The sequence below is a fragment of the Fusarium poae genome, chromosome 3 (assembly GCF_019609905.1).
Source record: "Fusarium poae strain DAOMC 252244 chromosome 3, whole genome shotgun sequence".
Classification (NCBI taxonomy): Eukaryota; Fungi; Ascomycota; class Sordariomycetes; order Hypocreales; family Nectriaceae; genus Fusarium; species Fusarium poae.
In genome coordinates, this window is record NC_058401.1 from 2665624 (window position 1) to 2680390 (window position 14767).

At 50.4% G+C, this 14767-nt stretch overlaps 5 protein-coding genes across 5 annotated transcripts; 4 read left to right on the forward strand and 1 right to left on the reverse strand.

Moving 5' to 3' along the window:
* Window positions 1-677: 677 nt before the first annotated feature.
* Window positions 678-2055, forward strand: FPOAC1_008287 (uncharacterized protein; the record flags this gene model as incomplete). Its single annotated transcript, XM_044852732.1, has 3 exons — window positions 678-815; window positions 894-1754; window positions 1807-2055. The coding sequence occupies 3 exons, from the start codon at window positions 678-680 to the stop codon at window positions 2053-2055; spliced, it is 1248 nt and encodes a 415-aa protein (XP_044705402.1).
* Window positions 2056-2149: 94 nt separating this feature from the next.
* On the forward strand, window positions 2150-2718 carry FPOAC1_008288 (uncharacterized protein; the record flags this gene model as incomplete). Its single annotated transcript, XM_044852733.1, has 2 exons — window positions 2150-2592; window positions 2646-2718. 2 exons carry the CDS (start codon window positions 2150-2152, stop codon window positions 2716-2718), a joined length of 516 nt encoding a protein of 171 aa, XP_044705403.1.
* Window positions 2719-3306: 588 nt separating this feature from the next.
* CLU1 (Intracellular distribution of mitochondria) lies at window positions 3307-7399 on the reverse strand (the record flags this gene model as incomplete). Its single annotated transcript, XM_044852734.1, has 5 exons — window positions 3307-6936; window positions 6995-7053; window positions 7118-7186; window positions 7240-7314; window positions 7363-7399. The coding sequence occupies 5 exons, from the start codon at window positions 7397-7399 to the stop codon at window positions 3307-3309; spliced, it is 3870 nt and encodes a 1289-aa protein (XP_044705404.1).
* A 1303-nt stretch (window positions 7400-8702) lies between these two features.
* FPOAC1_008290 (uncharacterized protein) lies at window positions 8703-10466 on the forward strand (the record flags this gene model as incomplete). Its single annotated transcript, XM_044852735.1, has 2 exons — window positions 8703-9555; window positions 9769-10466. The coding sequence occupies 2 exons, from the start codon at window positions 8703-8705 to the stop codon at window positions 10464-10466; spliced, it is 1551 nt and encodes a 516-aa protein (XP_044705405.1).
* A 1836-nt stretch (window positions 10467-12302) lies between these two features.
* Window positions 12303-14223, forward strand: FPOAC1_008291 (uncharacterized protein; the record flags this gene model as incomplete). The annotated part of the gene is made up of 3 exons (XM_044852736.1): window positions 12303-12791; window positions 12889-13089; window positions 13156-14223. 3 exons carry the CDS (start codon window positions 12303-12305, stop codon window positions 14221-14223), a joined length of 1758 nt encoding a protein of 585 aa, XP_044705406.1.
* Window positions 14224-14767: the final 544 nt, after the last annotated feature.

Here is a 14767-nt window from a genome sequence, read left to right on the forward strand (position 1 = left end):
AATTGATAGACTTGATTAATTTTAACCACCAAGTGAAACCCTCAATATACTCACCACAGAATCCAATGGGTAAACTCATCATTCTTTTTTAAACCCAACCGCCTACAAGGTACCTGCCCTCCACTGCCTTGCCCTGCCTTCCTCCCCAATGACGTTGGGACGTCAATCGCCTGCACTAGTGGGACCCCCTTACAGACAATTCACTGGATACACAGCCACAGCGGGCTACCAGCCCCTTGTCAGGTATGTTACTGATCGAGGTGTCCCGAATTCACTCAACGGGGTTCGAATATGCACAAATCGATACATACCCACATCCCAGCCCACGGTCCTGCCATAGCCCTGCCACTCAATGACACTAAAATTCAACGCGAACGCGGTACGAACTTTAAAGGGCATTTATTTGCTACAGTGCCTACCTAGCCTACCTAGTCAGTTAGACGATCCAATACGTTGGGTTGGTTGATTGACGACACGACTTTACTGTTCACTTCAACCTCAAGGGCACAAAAAACGTCCATCGCCAGGGAGACTTACAATATTGCTAACAGTCAAATTTCCACACAAGCTTTCGAAAAAAAACCTAACCGTCTCGTTTTGCTCCTTTTAAACTTCGCCGTTACACATCTGTTTGTCGACAAACGCTATCTAATCTGCAAGCTCTGACTCTGCGCACCATGCCACCATCGGCAAAGAGAGCCTCTAGGGCTCGTCGCGAACCGCGTAAAGCCGCGACTGCGACCACAGTTACTTCGCCAGTCGATGTCGAAATCGAAGAGTCCTCGCCCAGTCGTCCAGCAAAACGTCGCAAGAAGGTGCGTTGCATATACTGCCACTGTTCCATTCGCGCCCACGTCCGCATCTGCTGACTTTGACTGTCCCTGTCCCTTCAGATCCTAGAAGACGAAGAACCCCCCGCGCCCAACGATGATCAACTGGTATCGCAAATCACGCAGCACCTTCGTAGCCAAGATGTGCAAGCCAGCAAAGATCATGCAAATGTCATTCACGAGGCCAAAGGCGACGGCGTCAAGGCCTATGCCAAAGTTGCTGCACAAGATTGGACATTCTACATCACCAAACTCAACGTCAATATAGGCCGAGCTCCCGAAACTTCGCACAACTCGCAGCCTGTTGGTTCAGAAGAGGACGATTCACATATTCACATCGATCTGGGCCCCAGCAAGATGGTATCGCGCGAGCATGCCACCATCTCTTTCGATTCCAAGGACGAGAAGTGGTTTCTTCGTGTCAAAGGTCGTAATGGTGCCAAGGTGGATAGCCAGCCCGTCAAGGCCGGCCAGTCGCACCCTCTCACAAGCGGCGAGGTTATTGAGATTGGAAATGTCGAGATGATGTTCGTCCTACCTTCTGAAATTACTCCTTTAACTGTTCACCCGGTCTATCTACAACGCGCTGGCGTTAGCGTCCATACCCCACAGTCCCGGGCATCGCGCCGGCAGCCTCTCATTGCGCCGGCACCTCCTGAATATAAGCGACCTGGAACACCCCCATCAACTCAGAGTGCCATCAAGTCACCAGCTACAAGTACACCGGCTGTCATGGTTGGCGCCAATGGTGTTGACCTGAGCCAGGATGAGAACCAGCACATTAAACCACAATACAGCTATGCTCAAATGATAACGCAGGCTATTTTGAACGCGCCCGATGGAAAGCTCAACTTGAACGGCATCTACAACTACATCATGAACACGTATGCGTACTATCGTCATCAACAAGCTGCTGGGTGGCAGGTAAGTCTCACTAGACGCCTACAATCCCCGTTCGACCGCTCACATCTTATAGAACTCGATTAGGCACAATCTCTCACTCAACAAGTCATTTGACAAAGTTGCTAGGTCGACAGATGAACCCGGAAAGGGTATGAAGTGGCAGATTGTACCTGAAGCCAGGGAGGAGATGGTACGGAATGCCTATCGTGTTGGTCGCGGCGGTCACCGTGGATCATCCGCCCCCTCATCTCCAAATCAACTTGCCTACATCACGCATGGCCCAAGGGACATGGCGTCGAGAGAACCCCCCGTCGGCTCGTAAGCGACGGGGCTCGCCCCCCGCTTCACCACCCCCAAAACCCTCGCTACTTATTGCCCAGTCAACGCCAGACCGGTCTTTTGGCAGGAGTGCGACTATGACAATCGATGGAAGCCCTTTACCTCGCCCAAGAAAGACACCAGCAAGGGACTCATCATTCTCGGGCTACAATCCACAGTCTCCTACCCTAACGTCATCGTATCTTCAAGAAGACGGAGGATCATTCGTGACACCGGCTCCTCCTAGGATGCACCCCAAGCTCGCACCGCCGAGCACAGCTCAACGACCTAGCCAGCACATGCCTACCAGTTCACCAGCACCCTTCTGGAAGTACGCAGATATTGGTAGTACGCCGTTGAAACCGCTTGGTGGCTACGATATAAGTCCTACTAAAGCTGGGGGTGTCCTGCCCCAGAGTAGCAGTCCGCCGCGTGGAGATAAGTCTCCCTTAAGCAGTCCTTCTCGACCTCAAAAGTCAAGTCCACAACCCCTTTCCGAACCAACGGAGGCCGAAGAAGAACAAGGTTTTGACCTGACAAAGTAAGTAATCTGTTTTTTATGTTACGTGATGTATTGCTAACATAATGCTTCAGGGGGTTTCAGAGTATCGGTTCGTACCATGCACCAGTTGGTGGGGGTGCTTCCATTTTGCAAGGCCACACGTAGGTTGCCCTTCGTGATCTGGCGTTAATGTTGTCAATGGGTTGGGTCTTGGCCGGTGTCTGTACCATACTTCACCAGCCTATGAGCGTACATAATGTTAGCGTCCAAAGAATGTTCATGACAGTAATGAATGCAATGTCTTAAGGCCTTTAGTTGCCCTGCATAAAAGTACTTTGATTTTAAAATACGAGTGTGCATTAAAACCATTTGAAGATTTGAACTTCAACAGGAAGCGACAAAACAAGTTTTTTTTTTTTTGGAAGTGTGAACACAGTATATAAGAGTGAAGATGGTCTGGCCAGTGGCCAACAGCAGAGTCATGGATAGATATATGTACAAATTTTGAGAACACGCCTTTTGATGCAAATACGTGTGCACGCGCCGCCGTGCGTCCGACCATACCACCAACCGTACCAAACCCATGTAAAGGGGCCTTTTTTTTTATGACCCAGCTATTCAGTAACCATATAAATATAATGGAATCCCATGCTTTTCCGGCCGTCTACATTTACACAATAGTGAGCCAATGTCTCAACCATATACCAACATCGTGATTTTTTTCTTCTTTTTTGTTGTCAAACAAATGTCAGTTTATCGCGCTCCAGCCTGGCCGCGTCGCTTAGGATTGCCACGGCCGGCACGCTTCTTTGATTGCTGATGTTCGCCACCCTCGATGAATTTAATCAGCTCGTCAATACTGCGAGGATCGACTTGCGAGCCGGGACCAGCGTGGCTAGGCACGACGCCGCTAGGAACGCCTGGGTTCGAGGCATTAGTGTTGAATCGGATTCCAGTACGAAGTCGTCGAGTAGCGGCATCTTTGGCGTGCTTGGCAATGTTTACAGCGTTTTGAGTGAGCTGTTCGAGCCAGCTTTCAGCCTCCTTGGTGTTCTTATCTTCAGGTCCGAGTTCGGCAAGGAAGACATTGTAGGACTCGCGCATACGAGCCACCGCAGCCTTGGAATCACGATCCAAAGCAAGAGCCTGCGCAAGCTGGAAAAGCAGGGTGGCGGTGTTGATTGACTGCTTGCCAAAAACAGATTCACATACGCGCAGAGACTCCTCGAACCAGAGTCGTGACTCGTGGTATGCCTTGAGATGCTGGAGCATCACAGCAGCGTTGTTCAGTGTCGTGATGGAGTCTGGGTGGTCAGGGCCGTAGATGATCTTCCACATCTTGAGAGCGTGCTTTGAGTACACAAGAGCACCCTTGCTATCGCCAATCTGGTGGAGGAACAAGCTCAAGTTGAGGTAGTTGAGAAGAGTCTCAGCCGAGTCGACGCCGACGGTCCTCTCAGCGACAATAATGGCCTTGCGAGCAAGATCGACAGCAGCCTCCTTCTCATCAAGCTGATAGTACAGCATGGACAAGCTGTTATATACACGAGCAACCTCAGGGTGCAGAATGCCATAAATCTGCTCATGCAAAGAAAGGGACTCCAAAAGGAGCTCCTGACCAAGCTTCCTCTGGTTCTGGATAAGGGAGATGCGGCCAGCCTCAAGGGCCTCTTCGGCAAGGGCGCTGCGAGGGCACGAGTCCTTGATCAAAGGTACCAGGTCGACAATGTCGTCGGGGGTGAAGGTGTGAACGTTGGCAGTGGCCACTGTTTCAGGAGGAGAAACCTCACGGGCCTTGTTCTTCTTCTTCTTCTTGCTGCTGCTGGACTCTCCGTTGGTCTGGCCGTTAGCGGGAGTCTTCTCGGTCTTGGTTGAGGCGGCAGCGGCAGCGGCAGCAGCCCCATCAGCAGTGAAAGTGTAGTCCTTGGCCTGGACCTGGATGCCGAGCTTCAAGGATACCTCACGAAGGAGTTGAACAGGGCGAACCGTGTTGTACCAATCTTCGTCGAGTTCGTAACGGAATCGCTGGAGAATCTGCTCTTCAATGTTCTGTCGTAGGCTCTCAGGTGTGACCTTTTCAAACGACCAGTCGGCATCAGCGTAGAGGCTGCGAATTTCAGAGTCAAGCTCAGCAACGGGCTTGCTGTTGAACTTGTGTCCGAGAAGACAGTTGAGGAGATGAGACACAGCAGCAGGGACTGCAGGAACAGGTAGATGTCGGAGGTAGGCACCGGAAATATGCTTGAACGCTCGAGAAACCATATCCTGCACACAAATCTCACGGAGGCATCGCAGACGACCATCGTTGGAGAGCTCAGCGACCTTGCCCAGGTATCTCACGTTGATGCCGCGCTTGTGCAACAGTCGGCTCAAGGACTGACCGTCCATGGGGAAGCTGATCTCAGAATCGGAAAGTTCCTTGAGCAAGTCAGGGATGACCTGTTCACGGAGGTAGGCACCAGCTGCCCTGACTTCCTCTTCGTCAGCTGCGAATTCGGCCTTCTCTTCATCAGTTTGAGGCACCTGTCCACTGAATGCGTCAGGGTTAAGAGCGAATTTGAAGTCCGCGAGGTTAGGCTGGTTCTCCTCCTCCTTTGAAGCCTCATTGCCTTCGCCCTCCTCAGTCTTCTCTCCTTCCTCGGCCTTCTCCCCTTCCTCGGTCTTCTCGTCTTCCTCAGTCTTCTCGCCTTCGTTCTCTTTCTTCTGTTCAGCACGACGAGCAACCTCCTTATCAACCCACTGCTTCAACTTATATCGTGAAAAGGAGTCGACAAGCTCGGGCCGGAGAACAGTCATGCGATGGGGATAAGCATCACCATCCTCAGGAAGACCGTCTTCGTCAAGCCAAGCAATATCTAGTGGACTGATGCGGTACAAGTCCAGGACGTACTTGCGGGCGTCTGTGCCGAGGAGACCCTTGGTCTCTACACTAGCCTCCAAGTCGAATCGCTTGCCGTCCTTGTCCCAAACAGGGTGCTTCTTCACCTTCAAAGCCTTGGACAATTGAGCAAAGCCTGGAGCAAATCGCTCATCGGCAGCGACAGTGTCCTTGCCGTCTACAGCACCATAGTCGATCTGGTTCTCTCCCGGCTCTCGCTGCTTGAAAATTCCAGGAACGATACTTTGTCCAACGATTCGGCTTCCCAGATAATCAACAACTACGGTAGCAGGGGTAAAGAGTCCCTCAATGTCCAATTGGTTGACAAGCTTCACACCAGCAACGTCCTTACCGGTAGCAACACGGGCAGCCTCATCACCACCCTCGGAGGTGAATGTACCGACACCATCAGCGCCGAAAGAGAAGAAGATGTTGTTGTAGACAAAGATCTGAGCATCTCTGCATTCTGTGGGGTTCAAGGGCGCGATCTCGCCACGCGCAACCATGACAGCACCTCGGGTGGCAGCCTCGTTATAGTCGGCAAACAGCTTGGAAATGAGTCGCTCACGGAAGACACGGTCTTGGACAGACTCGCGGGGAAGCTCCTTGGCTGATTGGAACTCTTCGTTCCAGTCTCGCAGAGTGTCGGTGTTTTCGACACCATTGAGGAGATAGGTCTCTTGAGATCGTGCAGGATCGGGCAGATGCGTGCAGAGCGACGAGTCGGGAGACGGAACCACCCAGGGAGCAGCGGGGATGGCATTGGTGATTTGGAATGTGGCGAGGGGGTCCTTTTGGTTGTTGTAATCCTGAAGCTTCGTGAATGACTCGGCGAAGGAAGGAGAGACAAGGTCAATCAGACTCAACAAAGAGTGAGCGGACTGGCCCTTGGGGGCTGGGCGAGGGAAAGGATCGAATTTAGCATTCGATGATTTGTTGATGTAAAAGCCCGAAACGTGAGAGGTGACCTGGTACTGCTCGCCTTCATTGGTGGACACAACAAGGTAGAGCAGATGGCCGCGCTGTCGCAGATGAGGTGGAGGGGGGTTCCAAGACGACAAGGAGATCTGCTTTACTGTCTTGGGGGCGGGCTCGGAAACAGGAGGAATCAGCCCGGTAAGTGAAGGTACGGCCTGGAAATCGTAGTTCTCGACAGATGACTCCTCAGAAGGCTCGTCTTTATTGTCGCTACTCTGAGCCTCGGCGGCCACGGTTTCGAAGAGAGAAAGTCCAGGAAGAAGACCCTGGGCAGTGTCGCATCGATCTCCGGAAGCGCCAATAAGTTCCCGAATGCGGATAAAGTGAATGCGAGCCTCCTTCTCGGTATAAGGGTCTTGGACAATGTGGAATTCGGGTGTGGTGCCAAGCTCAGGAATTTCAGCAAGTGGGATGAAGTCGTTAATCTTCTCGCCATTGAATTCGAGGTGAAAGCAAGTGTATTGGAATGCCGATGGCAGGTCAATGACCGATTGTCGAATCTCATGAACCTGTTCTTGAGAAGAAACCTGAACTTTGGTGAGCATGAGGTTTATTGACGTGGGGTGGTATAAGTCAATGACAAACCATGATCTGCATCTTGCTAGCATTGGCATCGGGCAAGACAATGGTAAGGTTTATTAACGCTGTTGAATAATTAGACACCCATGCCATTTCATCTACGTCGCTAATCGGAGGGGCAATAGCTACCTTCGGCCCCGGCGTCGACATCTTGGGCTTCGGCCTCCATGTTGGTCTCGGGCTCCTCGGACGCAGCAGCTGTGAGACATATTAGCTTATTGCTGCAAAACGGAAGCAGAAACAAAAGCCACAAGACCCAAGGTCAGAGCTACAAGAGACGTCCTGAATGACGGAGTCGACGTTGTAGATGACCCTGGACTTTCCAGCTTTGACAAGGGCGGTCTAGCTTCACAAATTCAGTAATTTATACATACCAGGCGTCTGAGCGGGAGGAGTGGTTTCCGAAGCCATATTGACAGGATGGAGATTTCAAAAAACAATTCAAGAGCAAGAGAAAGGTAGGTATAGAGGGGAAAGACCAGGCATGGGATGGGATATGCACTGGAGGGGGGAAGACAATCAATTGAACGACGTTCTTCGAAGGTGGGATGTAGGTCGTGACGGAGGGGAGAATGAAAAAAAATTGGACGGGTTGTGGTGCGGTGCGGTGCGGTGCGGCGGCAATGGTCCGGCATTGAGTCTTCAAGCCCGGACTTGCCAAAGGTGTGCGGGCATGGAACTAGCCGGGCGGCGTTCAGAACATGACCGACAGTAATGGTACCTCAGCCCTCTGTAAATCTGAGCGGTTAAACAAGGTACAGTTCGAGTACTGAGCCCTTCAGCATCCAACCCCACCGAAGCCGGCCCTCCCCAGAATATCTGACGGCTAAGCTAAGCCAAAAGTGGAAATTTGTAAACAAGGCCTAGCCTTTATCTTGCCAGCAGTATCAACCATCCATTTACAGTGTCTTATCTCCTCTCATCTTGATCACACTTAGTTTCTTGCGTACATGTGGTCATGTTGAATTGTTTTTTGAATATCTTTACTGTTCTCGATTCTTTATAGCGATTCTTTATAGCATCGCTAATAGGGTACATATTTGTTTATTCTATTCAGAAACCCCTGTATATTATGAGTCAACAACAACAACAACAACAACAACATGCATTGCCAGCTCCATCCGCACATCGCCTCATGACAGGCGGAAGCAAACGATGCAGGCAAGATACACACGTATGGACTGCTGCAAGATGTCAACGGCTATTGCGGCAGCTCGAGTGTCGCTTAGTATCCCTGAGGAAACTGGTCAATGAGGCGCGTCAGCCACAAACAACATCTCATACAAAGCGAACGAACATCGATCAAGAATCCACGAAGCGCTCGAAACGAGCCCGATACACTTATGGAAGACGCCGTTCGACCCCAGTTCCATCCAAGCCAGCCGAACCACCCACATTGACTCCCCCACGATCACTACGCACCTTGGGCAGCATGAAAATTGAACGTACTCCCTTGCGGGTTGGGCGGATTGACTTTACAACACCAGCGCCATGTAACTTTGACCTGGAAGATCAGGATCTCAATTCCTTCCCCGAATCTTTCAAGTCAAAAGCGACAGTTTCCACATCACTAGTCACAGAATTACAATCCATCCGCCGCATCGTTCCAGACAGTCACTATCGTATTTACGAAATAATATTTGGATGGCTAAGTGGCTTACTGAGTTCAACGGAGCCACTTGAGCAGACCGCGCATCCAAAATCGCTTTTAGGAATGTGCCTCCGTAAGGTTCCGGATGCCTTGGCCGTGATAGAAGAATGGGATCGACAGACCGCAGCACTGGAAGGAAAGTCATTGAAGTGGGACTCATCCAAAGCGTCGATAGAGCTTTACGAGCAACTTGAAGGTTTCGGGAGCACGAGCGTTGGTTGGAAATCACTAAAGCTGGTTGTTCGTGCACATGCTGTTTCCATGTTAACGGAAGCTGTCACAGAAGGCCTTTTTGAGCCCCCTTTTGTACGATTGTTGGCTGACCTTTGCCTCAGCCTGGAGTGTAGAGCTGAAGCAGGGCGACTTGTCTCGAGTCTGAAGCTCCCCTTGACTGCACCCTGCGGTTCAGCGAGTACGCTGTTGGAGTATAGTGAAGTGCAACCTCTAGGGGCTATACTGAGAAGTTTACAGGGCCAAGGAACGATCGGCCCATCTTGGTGTTGCCTTTCGACTCTTATCAAGGCCAAGAAACTCCCACCGAGCTGGCTCACGTCTCGGGCGTTTCAGTCAGTATGGATGCGAGGAATCGAGATTATACTACACAGAAGAACCCCCGTGGCCCCTGTCGTCGATTTCATGTGTACGGCAATTAATCAATTACTGCTAGAAGACAGAAAAGCGATGAAAATGGGCGAAGCCTCTGAGGATGAGACTCTAACGAATGTGCTGGCTGCAGTAGCTGCAGCGACATGGACCTTGGGTGCTGAGATGAATGACAAAGAGCCGTGGAAAGTCCACTCAATTCGACGTCTTTTATTCATACTCGAGTCTTGCGCACATCAGCAGGAGAGCCGTCGCGGCACCTCTCGAAACAGAGGTCTTCTCATAGTCGTTTTAGCTCGGTTCCTAGCTGCCGGTATGATCGACAAAAATGTCGTCAGTTCGACGACGAAAAACCATGCGATTTATGACTGTCTGAAACTCCTGATAAGAAACGGGGTCCCCACACAAACACAATACCGACAGACACTTTTGCTAGCTTGCTCTGTCGCACAATACCGGGGGCAAGCGAGTCGCCTGCCTTGCCACGACATCTTATCTGAGATTCGTATGTTGTTTAACGAACTAGGGCTTCCAGATTGGTTTCAGAACGGTTTAATATCTGACGGGGCCTTTGTTCTGGCGCAGAGAACGAGAGATCTCCGAGATGTTGCCTTCGCGGAAAGGCTTCCTGCTGCTGGCAAGGGAACCTTGGAAACAAGTACGATATTTTCGGGCTGGTGTTGGGAGGAAGGAATTGGCGAATGGGTTCTGCCCAGCCCTGGTCAAAAACCACGAAGCGAGCTGAGACGGCAGAACCACCTTCAAAACGGAACGAGATACCAAGCAAGCGGAGATCAACCAGATAGTCGAGCCCGGACTAGTAGCCTAAGAGGGGCTAGGGTTGTCTACAGTAACAGTCTTAGATACGGGAGCGACGAGGATAGCTCCGCGGGAAGTGAAAGGGGGGCGGAGAATCATGATGGCACGGACGACACCGACAGGGAGGATGAGAACGATACGAGCGCAACCAGCATGACAGATTTTATTGTCAGGGATGGCCAAGACAGCGAAGACGAACTTGGTGAATATTTCCCTCCGAGCCCAGCATCGAAACGAGATCTGAGCATTGGGAAGAGAAACGTGAATGGCAACAGCGTAAAAACGCTGAAGCGCTTGGATATCACGCGGACCTGGCAGGCGACCAGACTTTATGGCTCAGGGGGTTCTGTGGCTGGAAAAGTAGAAGATGATACGGATGACGATGAACTTAGCATATTGCTCTGATAGACTGATAGATGATTGTAATTTTAGCATTCTCAATTCAAGGTCTAGATTTAGTTTTCTTTACTTTTTTCGTTGTTGTTCCCAGTTGGCTGCCGCCAGGCTACCAGGATCAATATGCACATGCTGTGAAAGCGTCTCAGTGCACGTCTCAGAACCATATTCATCCGCCTCTCATGGGCCGAGAATTTGGTTACGAGAACATCGGTTACAGTGGGGCGGGAGCCACTTGAAACCGCCATATCGATGTCATGCTGAATCCGCAAACAACATCTTTTTAGAGATGTGATCGACGACTGGTCCATAATTTTTTGGTGGTTACCGCCGAGTCATTTTGTTCTATGTAGGTAGTTTACAAAACAGAGAGAGTATTGTAGTTTGACGGGAGACACGAGTTTTATTCTTCTTCTTATTTCCTTTTCCCTCAATAAATACTACCTGTTAAAGCCATGCAGCGCAGTCTTGCGTCATTCCTGGAAATGGTAGGCTGCAACGCTGAGACATAGATCGTCCAGATGGACTTGGGCTAAAGGATCTACTATTAATGACAGGAAAAATATTATCTAGTTGACAGCCGTTTTCCAGAACGGCCAAGACGACGTTTAGGGTTCAAGTAACGGTGCGGTTTACCAGATTTCGGGAATGCCCTTGTTTCAAGATCCCCGCGTCACCAGGATTCAGTGCTGAGATATATCCTTCCGCCACTCGGAGTCGACGCCACTACATCCATTATCATTTGTATCCCCTGATCGGGCATGTTCAGTGCGACGTAGACGCTGAGTGGGCCTACGTAACTACTAAGGTACCTAGGTCAGTGATGTACCGAGATATAGATTTAATTACCGTAAGAAAAAAGGGAAGATTCGTTGGTCTCCCAAGCTTTTGATGCTTAATTTGCAATTAGAAACCGCCACACTTTATTAGCGTGTCAATGCAACTAAATCACTGCGTGATGAGAATGACTGAGAATAACATGTATTGAAACCTAACAAATATCGAGTTGCTTCTTAGTGCGGGCTGTATTTACTCACTGGCTTGGCTTGATTTGCTAGCAGAGCCGCCGGGTAAACTAGCCTGTATCGATTCACCAATGACACACTCAGATCAGCTCATGTTGAACGACGTTGATGTAAATCTTGAAACTGCCCCTGAGCCTAGGCCTGCCCTAGCAGTCGGGCCCCAAATGTAACAGTGGGATATGGATGGCATGGCAAACCCATCCTATGAGGATACAAGGGACGAGGCCACTAGGTAGTTCTACGACAGACCAACACGCGGCCTCATAATCATCTGTTCGGGCTATGATTGCTGGGGAATTTAAACCAGACCCATAGTTAAGCCTCGCAACATGTACCTTGTTCAAGGTTGTCAGGGTGTATGTATGTATGTACTTTACTAGACTATCCCTTGCTCCTGCTAGCAGAACCTCCGCAATATCGTTTTTCAAAACTCTTCCTTGCTCTTTTCTTGTTTCGACTGTTCGTTCATTCCTAAAGACGGCGTAGGAATTGATTGATTGATTGATTGTTTCGGAACTGGAGCTGGTTTCCATAGATTTCCGTCCATTCACTCTAACCCATACCTCTCCATCCGCACGTACATTACACTCACTTCTCCCACCCGTCGCAATCTTGTGCGCATTCATTCCTTCCTGATTCATTTCTCTTGGCCGCCTCTTTTTTTCTTTTCATTTTCCAACTCAACTCGATTCCTCCCGGGGAGGTTTCGTTTTTTTATTCTACTTTTGTGTTTTAGTGATTCGCCTTTTCCCACGCCTCGATCTTTGTTGTTGTTCTCGTCGTTTCCAGTCTTTCGTTATCTCTCACAGCATCAACCACGATGAGTTCCGGTAACTCATTGTTCCCGCGCGCCGGGTATGAGCTCACCCCAGAGCAAAAGGCCCTCAAGGAAATCGCCGAAACCACAAACGGTAACCTCGCCAAGTACCTAATGATCGTCTGCGGCTCAGTGTCCGTCGCTGTCATTATCTGGAAAGTCTGCGAACGCATCATTCGACTCACGCGACATGTTTCTTGCCTCAACAACGACAAGCAGCGCTACTTCGCCATCCCTTCACAAAGGTTTGCGTCCCTCAAGCGCAACCTTCTCTATGCCCCCGTCTTCAGCAAGCGACACAACCGCGAGATCCAGCTCAGCAAGGCCATCAATGTCGGCACTCTGCCCACCAGATTTCAACTCTTGTTCCTTATCGCCTACTTCGTCTCCAACATCGTCTGGTGTGTTATTGACATCGATTATTCTGCCGACATGAGCGCCGCCTGTGGTGTTATTCGCAACCGTACTGGTGTTCTCTCCACTGTCAACATGGTATGGCCTCAAACTCAAACAGAAAGAAACAGCTGCGTTTCAAACGGCGTGGCTTTTCTTGGCAAACGTTGAATATCCGTCACTAACAACATTCAAGATTCCTCTGTTCCTACTGGCTGGGCGAAACAATCCCTTGATTCCTCTATTGAACATCTCCTTCGATACATACAACCTCCTCCACCGTTGGTTTGGTCGTATTGTTGTTCTTGAGGCCCTTGCCCATACCATCTCTCACTACGGCAAGGCTGGCTGGACGTTCACACCTCCTTCAGGCAACTTTATCTTGCCTGGTTTCATTGTAAGTCTAGTCGCTTAGGTTTCTTAACTCTGGCTCTGCTCTTTGACTTACACTCACACCTTGTAGGCCACTTGCTCCTTTGTGTTCCTGATGATTCAGGCCTCTAGCCCTCTCCGACACGGCTTCTACGAGGTCTTCAAGGCTCTTCACATCCTCGCAGCCTGCGCCGCTGTCGTTGGCCTGTACTACCATCTGTCCGCGTCCCCCCAGTTGTACAAGTGGCTCTGCTACGTCTATGGTGTCATTGTTCTCTGGAGTTTTGACCGAACCTCACGCCTGTGGCGTATCCTTCGCTCTCACGTCGGTGGATCGCGATCCCGCACCATTGTCGAGGCTCTTCCTGGAAACGCTGTTCGATTGACCATGACTCTAGCCCGCCCCTGGAAAGCCGCTCCCGGACAGCACGCCTATCTGTACCTGCCCGCCATCAGCTACTGGCAATCTCATCCCTTCTCTGTCGCCTGGTACGATGGCGTAGAGGACCCCAAGAACGAGAGATTGGCCAGCACCAACCAGGATCTGTTGGCGATGCAGCAGCAGCGAATTTCATTTGTCATTCGAGGCAGGACTGGCATGACTGACAGCCTCTACAAGAAGGCCGTTTCCGCACCTGGAGGAAGGTTTGAGACCAGCTGCTTTGCCGAGGGACCCTATGGTGGCCACCACTCTTTTGACTCTTACGGCACTGTTGTTCTCTTTGCTGGCGGAGTTGGCATTACCCACCCTGTTCCTTACATTAAGCATCTCGTCGAGGGCTATTCCCAGGGTACTGTCGCTACCCGAAGAATCTTGCTGGTCTGGACAATCCAGACTCCTGAGCACCTTGAGTGGATCCGCCCCTGGATGACCGAGATTCTCGGCATGGACAAGAGAAGAGACGTTCTCCGAATTATGCTTTTCGTCAGCCAGCCTCGATCAACAAAGGAGATTCACAGCCCTTCATCCACGGTTCAAATGTTCCCAGGACGTCCCAACATCAACACTCTCTTGGGTATGGAGCAAGAGCAGCAGGTTGGCGCCATGGCTGTAACCGTGTGCGGCCCTGGTGCATTGAGTGATGAGGTTCGACTGGCCGTTCGAAACCGTCAAGATCGATCTCACATCGACTTCATTGAAGAGGCGTTCACCTGGTAAGCTACTTGATTGCTGGAAGCCTGGTGTTTGGAGTTTTGGCACTTGCTGGCCAGACCAGCTCACAATCCCCGTCCCTGGGAGACGAAGATGATAAACAAAGCATCTCTTTGGCTCTCGGCTCTTTATTCTGAGACATTCTAGCGGTCCGGATTATGTTTGTCCGTCTTTGGACAACTTGCTAGGCAAGACTCAATTTTGAGATCAATTTCATGTACTGTACTTTAGATCGAGGTGTATCTACGCTCCTTTTCCGGTTCATTTTGCAACCTGCACAATCACATTATAAAATAAGGAATGACCATAAATATCTTCCCTTTGCCATCGCCTAGTTTGTTATGTGTCTAAATCACCGTGGTCTATTGTCGGTATACGCCGCTAACTGATTACCATTTGTTGGTGTTTATTATGGTCGCGCCTGTGCAAGCACATACGTACGGCCTATCATCGTAAAGGTAGTACCAAAGTATGATTGGCACTAGGTAGGCCACCCCAGCCATTTCCAAGCGTGACACTGCTCCCGTGACTTGTGCGTAGATCTCAGCAG